Source organism: Tiliqua scincoides, chromosome 4 (genome assembly GCF_035046505.1).
Source record: "Tiliqua scincoides isolate rTilSci1 chromosome 4, rTilSci1.hap2, whole genome shotgun sequence".
NCBI lineage: Eukaryota > Metazoa > Chordata > Lepidosauria > Squamata > Scincidae > Tiliqua > Tiliqua scincoides.
In genome coordinates, this window is record NC_089824.1 from 126,436,231 (window position 1) to 126,457,383 (window position 21,153).

A 21,153-nucleotide genomic window follows, 5' to 3' on the forward strand; every position below is an offset into this window, starting at 1 on the left:
TCAAGGCAGAGGGGAAAGAGGAACTACAGCAAATGAAAGCATTCGGAAGGGGAAAGCACATCTTGCCAGATTTTTGTGGCTGGAGAATACTTGGGACACTCAACCACAGGCACTTAAGAAAATCAGCACCACTATTGATTTTGGCACGTCAGAAACCTGCAACAGTGGAAGGCCAGTTCTGTGCATCTGAAGTTCTTATACAGAGTCAGATAATTAGTCCACCATGCCCACTACTATCTGCTCTTACTAGCATGGGCTGCCCAAGATCTCAGGCAGAGAAAAGTCTTTTCAAAACCCCATTATCTGTGATCCGTTTAATGGGAGATTCCTGAGATTGAACCAGGGATTGCATTCTGCCACTAAGATATGGGCCTCTATTTTTTATAACTATACAGTTCAAATATTTTCATTCTCACACTTCGGGATTCCTTTTATCACTTTCAGAATTCCATATATATAGATCACCTGTACTGTTTTATGCACATTAAACATAATGTGTGAACTACTATACACCTGTATGACAAGCTCATTCTAAACAGATTCTGTCATGGGCTACACTGCATCCTGCAGGGGAATTTCAGCTGCTGGAAGTCTCCTAGGGGAAAGCCCCAGTAGCTGCAAAGGGTTAAGTGGGACCTGTGCCAGCTATATCGCTGACCAGGTCCATGTTAATCCATGTTAAGGGATTGGGCCCAGGGAGGGAGATAAGATATGGCGCGCACTGGCACTTCTGATTCTGCCCCCCTCCCAGGCCCAATCTGCCACCCCTCCCCCTGCCCTCCCCCAACCAGGCATTCTTCTCCCCACTGGCATGTGTAGGAAGGCTTTGGCCTTCCTGTTGGCAAGTGCAGCAGTTTGTGCAGTTCCAAAGTGGTTTACAGTGTTTTTTGCGACAGTGCAAAGCATGGTGCATTGGTGGAATGTGCCTCTTAGTTAGGATTGGGGCCTAAATCAATAATCATGTGTATTCTGTACAGATTGTAGTTATGTTGAGTATAACGTGAATAGGACTAAAGTCTCATGTGAACCCAAAACATCTGGGTAACTAGCAGTCACTCAGGGTTGCAACTGCAGTTTATCTAGCAGTCATGGTTATGGCTTCCAATATGCACAGTTTAGCTTATACTGAACTACCTGCAGGTAGCCATGCACTCATCACATAGCTGGCAGTATAAACCAGGCTTTACAAAGAATGGAATTGTCTTCCAAGTTAACGACTTTAAAATTAGACCTGCAGAACTGAATCTACATTCATAGAGAACCATTTTGAGCCAAACCTGAATTAAAGCCACAGATTTAATTTGTCAGTTATGTATAGATTGATTTCTAATTAATTAATTAATTTCAGCCATATTCAAATCCTATCTAGTCTGACCGTTCTCTCTTTCTTCGTTTTTCCTTTTGGACTGCAAGGTACATGATACTATTAAATTCATCCCTCCTGTACAAAATGGACTAGTTTTTGGTAACTCCTCCCTAAAAAAAAACCCACAATGAAACATTGTGGTGTGTCCTTTAGCACTATTACAGGCACTCCGACTGTGAGGACATATTGGGCGATTATAGGGCAGTCTTTTCAGAAAAAGCCATGGGTTTCAAGTTAGCAGTATCCATCTATCAATTCCAGAGATTATGGCATGATTTACTGTCCCGGCATGGTGTATTCTCTGATTTTCTGCCTCCTATGAAACATTGTGCTTTCCTTTTCTATTGATGTATCAAATAATAGTTACAAGCAGCTACAGAAAAATCAATAGTGGACTTTCATTACTGAGCACATAAAGTAAAAGAGGACCATGCTGCAAGAGTCTCTTGCAGTTAAATAGTCACTGACTGCAAGGTACACAATAAATGTCTGTTATTTTGGTCTAAATGAAGGATGTCTGAATTTGAAACATCAAATATCTCAGATTTGGAACGCAATCAGGGCTTCAAGTCAGGTTATCCCAGCTAGCAATTCTTTCCCCAGGCAGGTAACAAGACTGATCTGTCTTTTCTACTATGAATTTGAAACCCAAACAAAACGGCTAAATGAGAAAGTTACCACTCGAATGACATCATGTGCATCATGCTACAGGCCTTGTAGCGGTGTGTTCACCTGGGCTGAACTGTGCATTTTAATTCTGTTAATGTTTGCCACACAGCTGCCAGATAGGTTTAATGAGATGGAAGGGGCAGTAAGGCAGAGTTTAGGATTCCATAGGTGGGTTGGGAGATTGCCGGGGGATTGGAGTGGGGCACATTCCTGATGATCTCATGAGAAATGCGATGGAATTTTAGAATTCAGAAATAGGCTCTGAAAAAATTTCTGTTTTTGGAAAATAACTCTTTTTGCCAAGCTAAATTCCAGATCTAGATGTAGGGAGTCTACTCATCTCTGATCTTAAGTGACTGTTTTTTGGGGGTCAAGGTTCCTGCTATAACTTACCGCATCCTCTTTAATGCACAAAACAAACTCACAATATGGATTTACTATCCTTCAATCAGAACCTACATGTTCCTATACACAGTTGGATAAGTACATCGGCCAGGGTCTTAGGGGCTGCGTGTAGATCCTTCACATGCACTGTGGCTCTTCTGGTCTTTCTCCTTCCCATTGCAACCACTTGCATTCACTCCAAATGCTACTCCTGCAATTCAAGGAACCTGCCAGGGCAGCATTCAGTGAGGCTCAAGAAGAAGTGTGTAGAGGAAAAAGTTTGCACCCCTCCCAATACTTGCGCAGAAGTGCTTTCTGCTTGGATTTGAGCATAGCCATTACACTAAAAGCATTATATAATAACACAGAATTTACTAATTGATTGGTAATGCTTGCATTAGGAAAACAATACATAAGCAATGTAGCCTTTGTTATTTTTTCGGTCAGAAATTCTTGATCCTGGTGAGTCCTTGATCCACACTTTTGGCTTACCTTAATTATGTAAAAGTTTACACTTCTAAGGCTGCAATCCTAACCTCACTTTCCTGGGAGCAAGTCCCACTGAACACAATAGGACTTACTTCTGAGTAGACCTGCTTAGGATTGTGCCCTACAATACTTTACAAACTGCTTTGATACATGGGAGGAGGTGACTTTATTACTGACACAAGGGCCAGGTAATCAGCACAGTGCAAATCCAACTTCTACTGAAATATCCAGTTTCCCATGAGCTCTGTGTGTGTGTGTGTGTGTGTGTGTGTGTGTGTGTGTGTGGTCCACAGGTGTGCCACAGGAATTTGGGGGAAAGGTCATTTATTAGTAGGACCAAAGGGGCATGTCACCCCCCACTAGCAGCATGATGTGCCTTGTCAATTGTCAAAAACGTGATGGTGTGCCTTGGCAATTTTAGTGCCTTGTCAGTGTGCCATGAGATGAAAAAGATTGAAAATTGCTGGTATACATCTCTAGCTTACGCATGATAAAGTCATCTGACCATCTTGCAAATCCAGGTCTGTGGATGTCTGTCAGGGCAATAACTGATTCAAGTACTGATCCACAGATCTGGTTGAGCAGGAATGCTGGGACAGAGGAAGGTTCAAAAGCAGTAGGATGATGTAACAATGAGCTGAATGCCCAGCATGTTGGTTTAGACTAGAGAGACTATGGCAGTCCAGTCAGGCGAAAAATGGGGTTGTTGCTCTTAAGATTTCTAAGCCATGTGGCAGTGTCCCTGTCTTCTCCAAGGGATGCTGTGCTATCAACAGCCTGAGCTAACAGTTTTTCTCCTTGACAAATCATCCTTATAGTTGCTGCAGTGAAAAATCCTAATGATGTCTCATTGACTGAGTGTGTCTTAAACCAAGATTTCATGGGTCATTCTTAATTCTTGGAGCATCTTATTAAGAAAATGTTTGAGCCCATGAATGTGTCAGTCAGAAAACCACATCTCCCATATTCTCAGAGCAGTTTTTGAAATTTCTATGTGTGTTTATATATTTTTAAATTGTTTATATATCTTTTAAAATCTTTAAAATTCAGCAGCAAACAAGCGTTTGAACACGTAGACATTATTGGACTTAAAAACAAAAACAAAGCAGATAACCTGCTTGAAGCATGAAAAGAAATTGCGAAGAGGACAGAGTTAAATTTGGAGCCTATATATGTGGCCATTTGAGGAGTGAAGGCAGGAGAAAACAGAGTTCATCTTTCAACAGAAAAACCCACCCCTGCTCTTGTTTCCATATATATTTGTGGAAGAGAGCCGACTACTCTCTCCAAAACTACAACTTAGCGCAGCAGTTTTCAACCAGTGCACCATGGCACATTGGCGTACCACAAATGATCTGCAGGTGTGTCATGGAAGTTTAGGGGAGCGTCATTTATTAGTGGGGGATATGAGGGCCCTTCCCACCTGCAGTGTAGTGTGCCTTGTCAATTGTCCCAAAACAGATGGTGTGCCTTGACAATTTTAGCAGTTGTCAGTGTGCTGTGAGCCGAAAAAGGTTGAAAATCGCTGGCTTGGCGTATACATCTCCTTTAGGGCTTGTTTTGTTCTGTACAATGCCTGGCGTTGTAATATCGCCAGCCCTACTGTCATGATATAATTAGCTAAGTTAACATTTTTCATCAGGCTCATGAAAACTTGAAATGCCGTAATTATATGCAAATACCATTCCCATCCCAGTGACCAGAAGAATGCCTTTGAGCTAATATTTATAACAAGAAGTGTTCAACTGAGCTCTCTTGTAATTTTCATTATACCTGAGGCTGTTTTCCTGATTCGATTAGCTGAATTTATCCTGAGGCAAGCCAGACATCTAGTACCAGCTAAATTCCAACAACTGGAGCTTAAAATTTGGCTTAATATATCCCCACTTGGATCTGCCTGCTTAATTCTCTTTCATATGATAGCACTGGTTTATTCATAGTCTGGACTTGCCACCTGAACAAACTCAACCACGTATCTTATTCGAATAACACAAGAAAACTTGAGGAAACAAAATACCCATAGACATTCTTGAAGGAAAGTACAATGCAAACTTTAAAATAAATATGTTGATTTTTTTTTTTCCTCCAGGAAAAGCTTTTTTTCTTGATTCTTGGTGTTTTTATCCCCATTTTGTAAATATAGATGAATGTTATGAATGGACAAAGCCTCACTCCGGGGGCTTCCATAAGGCTTATAGGCTTGTCCAGGTGTCAGCAACTGTTATCCTGCACATTTCTGATCTCAGAAGCTAAGCAGGGTCAGGCCTGGTTAGTACTTGGATGGGAGAACGCCTGGGAATAGCTGGTGCTGTAGGCTTATACCATAGTCTTTTGAGACTGAAAGTTGCCAATCATATAGGCTTGTGCTTGAACTTCAGTAAAAAAAATGACTTCCTTCGGGGAAAAAACAAAAAAAAATCCCTTAATTTCTTCATTCAGAACCACAGTCACCTCATGGGAGAAGTTCCTGTTTCTTTTCACTTTTAAACAAAGACAGCTAAGACTTCAGTTTCCTTGAGAAACAACATTTCTAACCGTTCAATCCTAACCCCCACCATTGGCATCAATGCAGCTGCTCTGGTGGAGCACATGCTGCATCCAGTGGTGGCGGGGGGGCAGTAAAGAGGCCTACCAGAGATATTCTGAGTAGGCCTCCTGATAGCCTATAGTTCTCCTTGGACCCATGCCAGGTTTATAGTTGGTGTAATAGGGAGTGGGGCAGGCCAAAATATGGGGGATAAGATTTAGCCTGAGCATTTGTCACCAAGATCCTCCCCTTCCAGCCTGCGCCTTGCCCTCCCCCTCCCCACCTACAAATACCCTGAACCTCCCCACCCCACCACCAACTTACCACCACTTGTGGAGTCCCCTGGAAGCGCTGCTGTGTGTGCCACACCTCTCGCCATTTACGGCAGTGCTAAAGCCGGGACCCAGCTTTAGCACTGCCATAAAGGACCTTGCACTGCCCGAACACTAGTTCCAGCAGCGCAAGGCCTTGATAGGTTTGGGTTGCCAGCCTATTCATGCTTACCTGGGAATAAGTCTTAAATTCAATGGGGCTTCCTCTTTAGTAGACATAGGCTTGCTCTATGTGAAGAAAACAGGGCTTATTCCTGAGTGGAATTTACTTGGACAACAAGAATATGTTGAATGGTTCCTTGCAGCTGAAATGTATGTACTGAGGTCCCCACCTCAAAGGTAATACTTCCCATTCACTTCAGCTGGGGGATCAGCCCTCTCTTTAACTGAAGGAGTAGTCCCCTTCATTGAGCTGAAATATAGAAGCCTGCTCACATATGGTGCTTGGTTATAGTCACTTATTGATGGAAAAATTAAACTCTGCATATGCTAAGAAGCACACTCACCTTCAATCGTTCTCACATTCAGAATGCCAAGCCCTGATATCAGACAAGTTCTGAGATTAAGGGCCCAATCCTATCCAACTTTCCAGTACTGATGCCACCATGCCAATGGGGTATGTGCTGCATCCTGCAGTAAGGAAGTCACAGAGCTAAGGAAAACTTGGGCTGCATTGCGGCTGCATCAGCACTGCAAAGTTGGGCCCTAAATCTCAGCACATTTTAACATTAGTTTAGTGATGAATTATGATGGATTATAAGAGGCAGCCCAAACAACGCATCTCTTTACAACAAAAAAACATGATTGCTGGTTGAAAGGGTTTCCAATCTAGCAAAGGGATACACATCTATGATGATCTGTTATGTAGGAATGTACCATTTTATATGCAGAGAGAGAGAATTTTAAATACACCCTGCAATCTGATGCCATAAAATGTTGTAAAATGTGCTTTTATTTGAGTTGTGAAGTGGTCTGTAACAAATTGTAGTTCTAGCTATCCTTAATAGTTAGAAGCTGAAATGGGATTCACACCAATAATTCTGGCATTCCCCTACTATGTAAGCATCTTATCCTGCATTTAAAAGAAAGTCTCTCTGAGCCTAACCTATTATCTCTGCACGAATGAAACAGGCTGGTTGCTGTAATGCACTTTTAAAAAGGCAAGACTTTCAAAACAACGTATCCATTATTTGACAGTCCACTGAACTTTGAAATATTTTATGTCCATAGCAAAGAGATGGAGACAGAACATTACTCTGCTGTGTTTGGTCTGAGGTCAGCAACCGAAGTTCTGAATCCTTGTTCTAGAGATGAGTGAACATCAAAAAATTAAACATCATCACCTATTTTCTTACATGGAAAGAAAGGATCTAGTGATAGGGATCCTGTTTAGGGATAGGATCTAGTGCATGTTGGTGCATCCCTCCTCCCCCTCCTTGCCCTCTCCCAACCCACCCCAAAACTCCCCCTGCCTTCTCGCTCCTTGACCACATTATGCCTCTGCCACCAACTTACCGGCACCAATGGTGGCTTATCCCATCACATGTGGTTTAAGGATCTAATTCAGGGGTGCCCACACTCCTGCCCTGGGGCCACTTGCAGCCCTCGAGGCCTCTCAATGCGACCCTCAGGGAGCCCCCAGTCTCCAATAAGCCTCTGGCCCTCCTGAGATTTGTTGGAGCCTGCACTGGCCCGACATAACTGCTCTCAGCGTGAGGGCGACTGTTTGACCTCGCGCGTGAGCTGTGGGATGAGGGCTCCCTCCACTGCTTGCTGTTTCATGTCTGTGATGCAGCAGTGGCAGCAAAGGAAAGGCCAGCCTTGCTTTGTGCAAGGCCTTTTATAGGCCTTGAGCTATTGCAAGACCTTCATTCATTCATATGTTCATCTTTAATTTATTTATTTATGTAAACTTATGTAAATTTATTCAAATTCTAATGTAAATTAATTCTTGTTTTTCCCTGGCCCCTGACAGAGTGTCAGAGAGACCATGTGGCCCTTTTGGAAAACAAAAGCCTCAGACACAGGAGGTGGTTACTGTATTTTCAGGGAAGGAAAAGGGAGTGAGGGTGATATAATGCCTGTTCCATGGGGACAGGAGCTCTCAGACTGCAGGGGAAGACTTTGCCCACCAAGACAGAACCACCTGGAATTCTGGTGGGCTAACAAAAATGGAGCATATGTTTTAACAAGGGCCTTGACCTTAGGGAGTTTGCATATTGCAGTATTACCAGATATGATTGTGCGATAGTTTGTCACCAGACAGATTGTATGACAATCACTTATCCCATGTTGAGCTATCAAGGATCATTACTTCTTGTTCCCTTGGGTAGTTACCAGATAGTGGCAGCTAAATCTTATATGGGGGCTGTCATATACTATAAAAGTCTAGTAGTCTTTTTGCATCCATAGGATGCCCTCAGTGATTTCTATGGGTGCATACACCTGCCAATCTGAATATGTCTTTCAGACAATATGCTTGTAAATGATCACACAAGCCTTGATGTCATTGATGAAACAGTCAGCAAGCAAGTTTGGTCTCTATTTGTTATAGGAAGATCTCGATCCTTAATTTGTCTCAGTCTTCACGAAAATTGCTATAAGATGGCCTCCCACTCCTAGGAGCATTTTTCTTCTTGAAAATTCAGTGAGATTTATAAAGTTGGAGCAGGGAAATGTTCAAAAGGTGACCTTGTGCACTAACAGTGGTATTGCAGAACAACAAGGAATTTTGGGGCAATTACTTTAAGTAATATTGAGTTTTTTACATTTGCAAATTCCTGCGGACCCAAGGATTTGCTTACTGAATTTGAAGCTTGCCAGCATTCTGTTTGCTGTTCGTTCATTTGTTGACTGCTGCTAGATATGTGCCCAAACACTGGGAAATGGTTGTAAACTTACAAGAATTGAATGGGTTTAAAAAAGCGAACTTTTAATAAAATTAACAAAGCTGACTAGGAGTTAATCTGCTATGATTTCAAAAGAACATGCTCAAATTGGAGACCTGTATTACATGTTTGGGAATCTAGCAGATAATTGCATCAGCAGTGAATAATTTAATTTACAGTGCAATCCTACCCCCCTCCCCACACATACACACAAGTGCTGATGCCCAAGTGTCACAAATGTGCTTTACAGCACAGATGTACACTGGCCTAGCAATGGTGGACCTGCATTGGAAGGCAGTAAGGGCCTGGAGAGTGTGTTGGAAGCGCTGGGGGCTGGGGGAGAGGGCGGCCAAAACTGGACACAATACTCCAGGTGTGGCCTTACCATTGATTTGTACAACGGCATTATAATACTAGCCGTTTTGTTCTCAATACCCTTCCTAATGATCCCAAGCATAGAATTGGCCTTCTTCACTGCCGCTGCACATTGGGTCGACACTTTCATCGAATTGTCCACCACCACCCCAAGATCTCTCTCCTGACCTGTCAGAGACAGCTCAGAACCCATTAGCCTATATGTGAAGTTCTGATTTTTTGCCCCAATGCGCATGACTTTACACTTACTTACATTGAAACACATCTGCCATTTTGCTGCCCATTCTGCCAGTCTGGAGAGATCCTTCTGGAACTCCTCCCAATCACTTCTGGTCTTAACCACTCGGAAAAGTTTGGTGTCGTCTGCAAACCTAGCCACCTCACTGCTCAACCCTGTCTCCAGGTCATTTATGAAGAGGTTGAAGAGCACCAGTCCCAGGACAGATCCTTGGAGCACACCGCTTTTCACCTTTCTCCATTGTGAAAATTGCCCATTGACACCCACTCTCTGCTTCCTAGTCTTCAACCAGGTCTCAATCCAGGAGATGACCTGCCCTCTAATTCCCTGACTGTGGAGTTTTTTCAGTAGCCTTTGGTGAGGGACTGTGTCGAATGCCTTCTGAAAGTCCAGATATATAATGTCCACAGGTTCTCCCGCATCCACATGCCTGTTGACCTTTTCAAAGAATTCTAAAAGGTTTGTGATGCAAGACTTACCCTTACAGAAGCCATGCTGATTCTCCCTCAGCAAGGCTTGTTCATCTACGTGTTTTGAGATTCTATCTTTGATGAGGCATTCCACCATCTTACCCGGTATAGATGTTAGGCTGACTGGCCTATAGTTTCCCCAGTCCCCCATCTTTCCCTTTTTAAAGATCTGCATGACATTTGCTATCCTCCAATCCTCTGGCACCGTGGCTGTTTTGAGGGACAAGTTGCATATTTTAGTCAAGAGATCAGCAACTTCATTCTTCAATTCCTTAATAACTCTAGGGTGCATGCCATCAGGGCCCAGTGACTTATTGATCTTTAATTTACTAATGAGGTCTAAAATATCTTCTCTTTTAACCTCTATCTGACTTAATTCCTTGGTCAGGAGGGGCCATTCAGGCAGTGGTATCTGCCCGAGGTATTCTGCCGTGAAGACAGATGCAAAGAACTCGTTCAATTTCTCTGCCATCTCTAAGTCTCCTTTTATTTCCCCTTTCCCTCCCTCACCATCCAGAGGGCCAACCGCTTCTCTGGCGGGTTTCAGGCTTCTAATATATTTGAAGAAGCTTTTATTATTCCCTTTAATGCTAGTGGCCATGCATTCCTCATAGTCTCTCTTGGCCTCCTGTATCACCTTCTTACATTCTTTTGCCACAGTTTATGTTCTTTTTTATTCTCCTCATTAGGGCAAGACTTCGATTTACGGAAGGAAGCTTCCTGGCCCTTTACAGCCTCTCTAACTTGGCTGGTTAGCCATGCGGGCACCCTCCTGGACTCAGTCAAGCCCTTCTTCCCTTGCGGTATACACTTCCGCTGGGCCTCTATTACTGTTGATTTGAGCAACCTCCATGCTCTCTGTGGAGAATGCACTCTTTTTACCTTCCCTTTCAACCTCCTCCTAACCAGCCTACTCATTTGAGGGAAGTCCGCTCATCGGAAGTCAAGGGTTTTTGTGAGATTTGCCCGGTATTCTTCCCCAGACGTTCATGTCAAAACAGATCGCAGCATGATCACTGTTCCCCAATGGCTCAGTAACAATGACATCTCTAACCAGGTCCTGAGTACCACACAATATTAAATCCAGACTCACCTGTCCTCTGGTTGGCTCCATGACTAGCTGCTCTAAGGCATAGTCATTTAACATGTCAAGGAATCCGGTCTCCTTTTCGTGACCAGAACACAAATTGACCCAGTCAATATGAGGATAATTGAAGTCCCCCATGATTACAACCCTGTCCCTCCTTGTCACCTCCCTGATCTGTTTCCTCATTTCAAGGTCCCCTTCCGGTTTCTGGTCTGGAGGACGATAGTACGCCCCCAGTATTACATCACTCCTCAGGCCTGGTAATTTAACCCATAGAGATTCTATGGAGTCGGACCCACCTTCAATCTCTACTTTGCTGAATTCTATCCCTTCCTTAACATAAATGGCCACCCCACCTCCAACATGCCCCTGCCTGTCCCTCCTGTAGAGTTTATAGCCCGGGATTGCGGTATCCCACTGATTCTCCGCATTCCACCAGGTTTCCGTTATGCCCACTATGTCAATGTTTTCCCTTGTCACCAAACATTCCAGATCTCCACCCTTTGGAGACTTTGGGCATTTGCATAAAAGCATTTGTACATGGAATGCCCCAGGATGGGCTGCTTATTAGCTCCTTTATCCCTGAATCCTCTCATTGTGCCAAACCGTCTATCACATCCCATCATGCTACCATTCCCAATTTCTTCTCCTACTCTGTCTTTGCTCTAACCTCCCCATCCTCATCCCATAGGGATGAGAAGTCCCAAACTGGATGCCCCTCGGCTCTTGTCGGCCTTCCCCCAGGGATCAGTTTAAAAGCTGCTCTGCCACCTTTTTAATGTTATGCGCCAGCAGTCTGGTTCCATTCTGGTTCAAGTGGAGCCCGTCCCTCTTGTACAGGCCCTGCTTCTCCCAAAATGTTCCCCAGTGCCTAACGAATCTAAACCTCTCCTCCCTACACCACCATCTCATCCACGCATTGAGACCCCTGATGTCTGCCTGCCTTGCTGGCCCTGCACTTGGAACAGGTAGCACTTCAGAGAAAGCTACCTTTGAGGTCCTGGCTTTCAGCTTCCTACCTAATAGCCTAAATTTGGCCTCCAGGCTACACTTGCCCACGTTGTTGGTGCCGACATGCACCACAACCGCTACCTCCTCCCCAGCACTATCTACCAGCACTATCTCCAAATTGCACCCCAGCCCACACCTGCCTTGTCCTGGATTCAGCCCAAGCTGGCCAGTCTGCCTGTTCCAGCGCAATTTAGCTGAATAAATGCATAAAACAGTATTTTGTATAACATGGAATATTTTCTTGAAATTATTTCTTTGCATATTTCTTGATTTTCAATAATGCTGCAGAAGTTGTAGCAGGGGGTGGGCTCCGAATGGCTTGAGACTTGTATACAACACCCGTCATACATTAGCGGCCTAATCCTATAACCCACCAGTTTACACTATGCAGCTGCACTGCTGGAGCACACACTTCATACTATGGTGAGGGGCAACCAGACAACCTGGGAGAGGTAAGTAAAGATCAGCTTCCTGTGGGTCTCCCACTGCTATCTAGGGGGGCACATCAGGGTAGGAATATGGGGATATGATCTTGGCATGTGCTAGGACCACTGAGAGCCACCCCCTCCCACCCCAACCTGCTCTCTTCCCACCCCATTTCCCCAGAACCCACCCACAAACCATCGCTGCCACCACCATACCTGCTACAGCTCAGCATCTGGGATATGCTGGGAGTTGCGTGGAGCCACCACCACAATAACAGGATTTATGGTAGGGGCTAATGAGATCTGCTACCATAGGCCCTGCATAGAATTGGGCCATTAATTAATGTTACTGAAAACATTTATAGGCCACTTTTAAACAAAAGAGTTCACAAAATGGTTTACAATGCAAAATAAATGAAAAATTGTTCCCTGCCATAGAGGGCTCACAGAAAAAGATTGCATGTGTGAACAACCCCTTTCCGTGGCAATAATCTTACAGGAACAATACCAACACAGAAAAGCCCACACTATGCTTATTGTACATTGTATACTCTTTCTTTACCGTCTTCTTCCTGAAAGTCTGGTCTCTATATGGATATGTCCTATACTGGCCATGTGAGAGCCTTATTTGTTACAGGTCACTGACATTTCATCAGTTAACTGCATTCCAATATAGATGGGGGTGAAAGGCTGTGTGGGTCATGTGTTCAGTGAGCACGCCCAATAAAACATCCACATTGTGCAATGAAAATAAATTAACTTTCTTTGAAAAGTACTTACACAGCTCCTGCTCAGTAACCACTTTTCAAAGTTAAATCTCTCATTCCCTTTCATTTTGCCTTTTCAAAATTCCCAAACCAGTGCGCGTCCTCTATAGATTAATCGTGCACCAAATTTCAGTTTTTCATGTCTTGAATATGTGAAGGGGGAGGAAGTCTCTCTGAAACCTAAATATTTTTATATTTCTCCCCCTCTGAAGGCCAGACCCATTTTTTTAAAAATATGCAAACGTACTCTCTTCAAGCTGAATTTTGTATGCTGAATTTGAGCTAAGATCGCTGTTTTGTGATGGAGGGAGAAGCCACTGAAAACTGAGATTTTAATGGGAATGCTGACAGACCTTTAGACTGACTACAGAGCTAATACAAGCACCTCTGTCATTCTTTCTTTTTTTTTCCATCTTTATCTTCTGAAGTAAACTAAAGAGGAGACAAAATCTGTGTTTGACAGAAATGCTATTGCAAGTACTTGTAAAAATATAATATATTCTACAAGACCTCAGGGTTTACTCTCCAATAAGGATGGGGAAAGAGATGCGCCCCACTGTGAACACACAGTAAGACTGTTACATATAAAAAGTTGGTAATTAGTCCCTGAGTGAATAAAGTGGAAGAGATAAGAGATTGGTACTTACTGCAGCAACACAGAATGTTTTCTTTTTCCCCTTGTCATTATGATTGAAAGGGTGTGTGGGGAAAAAAAGGACAGCAGTTCCTCCCTTTTTAATTGTACAAGGATTTAAAAACTTGGAAATGCTGATTTCTTAGATTGTGTTTAAGCACAAGGACTCTCAAATCTATCCGCAGAAGTATAAGGTACCTGGATACCACCCACACACACACACAGAAGGCAAAAGTGCTTTGAAGCCCCAAAGATTGTCTTGTTAAAGTTACAGATTTGATTTCATGGCACTGCTGACATCAGTGTAGTTCTGCTGGCAATGCATTTGTATTTCCCCAACATTGGCCATTAGTTTGTTCACACAGCCTTTTCTTTCCAGAAGGTAAATAATTTTCTATAAATAAATCAAATTCTTCTATTGCCACAGGTGCAACTAAAATATATTTTAAAGCATCAATAACAAGAATGTTGTCTCATTCCCCCCCCCCCCGCATTTCAGCGGGGATCAAAATAATCAATTAATACATATTTTTTATTCATAGCCCATTACAGAAATAATTGTTTAGAAAGTAACATCTAACAAGGTGAACTTTATTATGTGTTTTTTTTGCTGCAGTCTTAAATTCTGCAAAAGAGACACCAGAAGTACTTTGAAAGATATAATTTATTTAATATTTTCCCTTCAGTGTTCTTCTTGCCAGAAAAACTGTCTCTCACTACCTTACTTGTTTTTGTAAAACACACTGTTATAAGACATTTGATTAAAAAGTCATACATTTTCATGACAAAATTATGAATAAATTCCAATATGAAATAGGGGCATCGGACCTCACAGCTAAATCTCCATCACGCACATGAATTCACATAATCATCTCTCTAGGGTGGTGTCTTTTATTTTCTAGATGTGGTTTTACTTCATCATTTATTATCAATGGCTGTAGAGCCAATGGGATTTGCCTTAAGTCTGGCAGCATGATCTCAGAGAGACCCAATACTTTATGAATGAGGAATACCTCCAGACCAAACACCTCTCGACCAGCTGTTCAACTCAAGATCTATGCCATCTTTTCATGCATACACTTTCGATTGCTACCACAGAGAAGAAATACAAGATGTGGGGATTCACTCTGAGAGTAATTTACTTTTGGATACAAAGATGTTCAGTGCTATGAAAAATAAATGAGAAATTGCTTGACCAATAAATAGCCACAGAGTATGCAGTGAAAGAAAGAAGCTTATATAAATCCCAATCAGTTATATAAATCCCATCCCAATTTTCTGCTAAGTTACCTGAAGCACTAGTTGCCAGTACCCAGAAAAACAGAAAAACACCACACTGTTGTAGCTCAGGTGTCTCTTGGAAACCAGTCCAACTCTACTGGTGGAGAGGCCAAAACAAGGTGGTGATTGGGGCATGATGTAGAAAGGACATCGGGCAGTAGTTCTCAAACTAGGTTGTCGTGACGCCCCAGCCAGAGAGCCCTGGCCTCTGCCCCCTTAAGGGGGGGAAGGGGGGAGGTATAAACACAATGTGCTAGATTGCACCACTTTGGAGGGGCGCAGGGGCTTGCTGCCACTTATCAGAGCCTGCAGCAGCCTCCCAGAGGTGCAGGGAGCCCCTGCGCCAACCTCTGCAGGGCTCCCCAACATGCGGAGACAGTCAAAATCACAATCTCGACCACTTCCGGTTTCACGAATGCAAAACCAGAAGTGGTTGCAATTGCAATTTTGAGGGTCTCTGCGGAGTGGGGAGCTCTGTGGAGGCTGGTGTGGGGGTTCCCCGTACCTCCAGGAGGCTGCTGCAGGCTCTGATAAGTGGCAGCAAGCCCCTGCACCCCTCCAAAGCGGCGCAATCTAGCACATCGTGTCACTGCCTTCTCCCGCCCGGCACACACTTACTGCAGCTCAAACTCTCCCTAAGAGTTTGAGAACCACTATCATAGGGGTTGAGGTGAACTCAACATATACCTTATTGTAATCTCCACTCAGCCAACAAGCATATATCCCCAATGCTAGAAAAAAGCTACACCAACCAACAGAGCAGGCATGGGTATTAAGAACCCAATAAGAAACAATGGGGAAGGAGAAAAAGGAAGCAAATTGCACTTTCTGCCACCTTGCTGCCCCATCAACATTCCTACCATGAAGCATAGGATACAGACTACATTTGGTAGCCAATCACAGCACCCAGTACTAAAGCCCCTGCCAGAAAAACTACATCACAGATTGTCAGATGCATGGCATGGGCCTGTACCTCTCTGGTCTCTGGCAGTGGTTCTCACACATTTCACACCAGAACCTATTTTTTAGAATGAGAATGTGTCCGGACCCACTGGAAGTTATGTCATGACCAGAAGTGACAGCATCAAGCAGGAAATTTTTTAACAATCCTAGGCTGCAATTTTACCCACACTTACCCAGGAGTAAGTCCCATTTACTATCGTTAAAAGAATATACATAGTAACTTGTTAAAAATACAGGCCTGTCACATTTCCCCAAATGCAGTCACATAACATGGGAGCATCAAGTCTAATAGATTAAAAACAAAATACTGAAATGAATGGGGACCCACCTGAAAATGGCTCGCGACTCACCTAGTGAGTCCCGACCCACAATTTGAGAAACACTGCTCTAAAGGGAACTTGGTGATGGGAACAATGGAGAAAGGGCATGTGATGCACAAAAGGAACAGTTTGCACAAACAACCTCTTGTCCTTCACAACATGTATGACAAGACATTTTGTTAATTCATGCCTTCTGAGAATTCTTGTTGCAGGTATTCTGCTCTAGGAAAATTCCACAGAAAGGTTCCTAACTGAAACACCCCCAACAGGAGAAGGACAATGCACCCCACACAGGTAAGCAACAGGAGGAAGGGAATACCATGGTGCAGTATATTGATGCTGCATCTTCCTCTCATATCTCTACCCCCCCCCCATTCTGACCCTGAAGGATTATCTAATGTGTCTCTGCTATCAACAATGTTGCCTACCCATCCCTACCCTTGCTAAGAGAAGGGAGTGCCTGCTTCCTTTTGGTAAATGCCAGGGACTCCATCTACTGGTACTGCTGGCCAAACATTCATCTGAACACATCATTTTTGTTTTTTAGGACTGCACCATTGCCACAGGGGGCTTAACATTGGCCCTCCGCAGAGTTCCACTGTGGGCTCTCCTTCCCCCCAGAAGATCAAAAGGTAATGTTCCAAGCCACCATGCTCTGACCCCCAACAGAGCTTCATGACACTCCCTCTCAATCCAGAGGAGAGGCTTGGCTAATGCTGTTATCAATTCCTTTTTACTCTTTCTTTGTTTCTCCTTGCTCTCTTCAGGCAGCAGTCACACAGGTGAAGACATGCAGACCCCTTTGGAAACCTGCAGCCTGCATGCCCTTAGTGACCAGTAGGAGCCCAGCTGTTGCTCAGCAAGGTTGCTGTCAGGTCCCTGTGGCTTTGCAGACTCCATGTCAGACAGTGAACCAACTGGTGAAACCAGATCTCACCGGCACCTGTCACTTGGCTGTCTGTTGGATAATTTACAATAGCACAACAATCCTGCTAAACAGCGATGGTTGGCAACCCCATTTGTGTGTCTCTCCTTCAGATGCTGCTCTATTGCTGATACTGTCCAATAAAAACTGTGGTTGGATCACACTTGTTGTCTCTTTGTTAGCAGATAGGGATTCCTTTTTCCTACTCCAGTTGTTTCTTAATTCAGCTAGCCTCAGGGTGGGGCTCCATGGGTGGAGGAATCTCTCTGCTGTCAAGATATGCAGCATCCTCTCTCCATGGTTCCTCGGATTCCAAGGGGGTACTTCTCTGAGATCATGAGCCCCCTGGTCTCTGCTTCCATAGTATACGGTGGGCAGTGGCAGGGTTGAGCCTTGTGCGCCTTTAGGACCCTGAGGAAGCCTCTCTGAGGCTCCCGACAGGGTTAGAAACTGTGCTTCCAGATTTCCAGAAGCACAGCTTAAGCATCAGGGAACCTCAGAGAGGCTTCCCCAACACATCCTGGCATCGTGCAAGGCTCCGTGAGCTCTAGGTAAGTGGGGGGGGGAATTTGCACATGGACGGTGGCGACATCCCATGGGGTGTGGGGCTCGGGAGGTCCACCACTGTGGGGTACCTCCCAATGGAGGTGCCTGTTGCTATGCTGCTAATTCCCAGTGGCTGGCAGGGGGCATTCCCGGCCCCAGAATTGGCTGCTCGTTGCCCTGCACTTGCCCCCACTCCCTGGTCTGTTCATCCTGATGGTGCTTCTCTCGCTCCCGATGTTGGAGCTGGGTGGACAAGTGATGGTTCCTTAGACATCACACTGATGACACTGATGATTACACCAATATCATGCCGATGACATGACAGGATGCTGTTCTGTGGGTGACGGGCTGTGCTGGGGTTCCCATGGATGCTGTCAGCATTGCTGGGCAAGGCTGTGTCAGCATTACTGAGAGGGCTGCACTGGGATTACTGGGAGGGCTGTGCTAGTGCAGCATTGCATGGATGGGCTTAGGCTATGACAGCATGTTGCACCAGCATCCGTACGATGACACAGCATCCAAATTGGGCCTTATGTCTGGTAACGGACCTGGGAGAATGAGCCAACTCTGCTAATACATGTGTTCACAAATCTTTCATTCACTTATTCAGACCTACGAAAGTCAAAACCTGATCACTTTTTGAAAATGTCGCCAGACTTATCAGTTTGGGGGGCCTAGATCTAAATCAACAAAACAGAAAAATTACAGTATGTCTGATGAAACATTCTTCTGTTTAACTGATTGTTTTCTAATTGTGTTCAAACTTTGGTGCCTGTCCTGAATTTACAGGAAAGGGCAAACTGAGTGGCAGTTTTTGAAGAGGGCATGAATTTATCATTCCTATTTGAAATTAAAGCTAGAAATAAGGAGGAGGATCATAGAGACACTGTTACTGAGGGAAATTTCTAGTTTGTACTAAGGAGGAGTGGAAGAATTAAATTATAATGATAATGATAAATTAACTCAGACCAATATCTATGAATTAATAATAATGCTTAATATGTATATATCATTTTCCAAGTGTGCAAACTGCTACACGTGAATTGTCTTGATGTGAGTAGTAGTAGTAGTAGTAGTAGTAGTAGTAGCAGTAGCAGCAGCAGCAGCAGTAGCAGTAAGTTTTATCATCATTGTATTGCAGCTAAGACCACCTAGTGAGAATTCATAGCAAAGGTGAGATTAGAATTGAGGAAGCCCTGATTCATGGGCAGCCCCATCCTAATGGCCTCCATTGTATCCAATACAAGAAAAGATGTCTCCCCAGGGTAAGGGGACATTTGTCCCCTTCTCCTGGGGTAAGCTAGGGGGCTGCTTGGACCTGCACCAATGAAAGCTCTGGTGCAAGTGTGAGCAGCTTCAGATTTAGGTACACTTAGGGAGATAAATGTACATAACTGTTCTCCCTATCTACATTTAGAGAGGTAAATGTTTGATCATCTTTTTTATGAATGTTATTACTTGTAAATAAATAAAACATCATTTCTTTCTAGATTTTTTTAAGTCTCATAAACACAGGTGGATCCTGACAGAGTGTCATTTTAAAAAGTGGATCCCAGTGCTAAAAAGTTTGGGAGCCACTGCAGTAGGACACCACGAATGCACGACTTGCTATTTCACACACTGCGGCTGTCAAGGATATATTTTGAACTTTTTTTTTTTTACATGTCTTAGGATCATTATGTTTTTCTAGTACATACTTCACCAAAAAAATGATCACCCTGTTGGCTTCTAAATAACTGGAGAACAACCTATAGAAGAATAAACAATCTTATACAGTGAGTGGTGTAGAGCCCACCACAGTACGTGCCTATAGAGGGAGTAGGACAGTGTTCTTCATTCCACCACAAAGTTGCCAAATTGCAATCAGAAAACAAGTCTTTACTTTTAAATTACCAATGAAAAGATGTAGTGGGGGTGCTCAGTCCAGCTTTTTATCCACCCCACTCCTCCAACCTGCATGACTGGGGAAGAACAGTCAGGGGCAGCCCAGTCTCATTTACCTATCAGTGCACTTAAAGGTAAATATTTGTCCTCCAGGGTAGTACCTGACAATCCTATTACAACAGCATTCAAGCAGTTGCTTTTGCTTTGGCATTCGGAATTCACTGTCTGTTGATGAGGAAGACTGCTTGAAAATGTTTGCAATCTATTTTAGAAATCACCATTTTAGGATTACAGTTAAATTCACCCAGTAGCCAGTGAAACCAATAGATGGACATTCACAAAACAGTTCTCGTCAGTTGGCCTAAAGTATAGTGGTTTTAGTTCAGGGGGAATACAATGAGAACAAAACTTAGTAATTGAAAAATATATTTTTAAGGGATTGAGGTCAGGCGGGTTATTTTGGCAGTCACTGGAGTGTACCAGATGGCTCATTAGCATAGGGTAGACAAGTCAAAGGCTTTCAGAATAATTTAGAAAATGTCAGAAAGAAACAAGAACCCTGTCATTTTTTATTAGAATTAACTACATCATACCCTGGACACAGATTTCACCTTGGGTCAGAAAAATTAATACAGAATTATATGAATTGTGTAATATACCGGGTTAAAGCTACGCCTTACTCAGGGGACTCATTTGCTGACAATATATTACAGTCCTCTCTGTTAGGAATCCTCAACCTTTCCTTCCATAAGATATCAGGGAGAGAGAAAAAGAGTTGACCTTGCTCAAAATCCATTGGTGTCTAATTGATCTGAGGTATATGCAGAATTTCAACAAGACGCTCTGCTAAAGCTGTGCTGTGATCATTTTCCCAGGAAACTTGGCAGAGGGATTTAACTGAATATTCAGCAGCATGTAAAGCATCCTGTTGTCAAGAGAAGAATGCAGTCATTAAGTAAAACACCACTTTGGTAAACAGGAATTAAAATGCTGTCCAAAAAAAAAACTATATTGTGATTATGTGTGTCTTTTTACTTTTTCATCCAGATGTCAAAAACCTAGAGAACTTCCAGCTGGTGGAAGGTGTTCAAGAACAAGTGAATGCTGCTTTGCTGGACTACACAATGTGCAACTACCCACAGCAGACAGACAAATTCGGGCAGCTTCTCCTGCGACTCCCGGAAATCCGAGCGATCAGTATGCAGGCTGAAGAATACCTCTACTACAAACACCTGAATGGGGACGTGCCATGTAATAACCTCCTCATTGAAATGCTGCATGCAAAGAGAGCATAAATTATATCCTTTTACAGCTTTTGCTTTTGAGAAAAAAAAAAGACAGGAAAAAAAAAATACTCTGAACTGCTCCAAGCGACGCTAATTAAAAGAACTTGGTTGAAAGGAACTCTGCAAAAAAATGATATAATAATCAAATACTTAATAGAAAATAAGTGATGTATCAGGGTATTTGTATTGCAAACTGTGAATCAAATGCTACACAGTCTCCCCAAAGGAACATGTATAGGACTTTTATCACTGGAATTAAAGGAGATTACAAATGATATGGATTCTA

The 21,153-nt window shown here is 43.4% G+C and overlaps 1 protein-coding gene across 1 annotated transcript in view; it reads left to right on the forward strand.

The window, feature by feature from the left end:
• The window catches only part of NR5A2 (nuclear receptor subfamily 5 group A member 2), a 113,496-nt gene extending 92,620 nt beyond the window's left edge, over positions 1 to 20,876 (forward strand). Inside the window, exon 6 of the mRNA XM_066624056.1 lies at positions 20,629 to 20,876. Coding sequence (XP_066480153.1) covers positions 20,629 to 20,876 — 248 coding nt within the window. The remainder of the gene's footprint in view (positions 1 to 20,628) is intronic.
• The last annotated feature ends 277 nt before the right edge of the window (positions 20,877 to 21,153 follow it).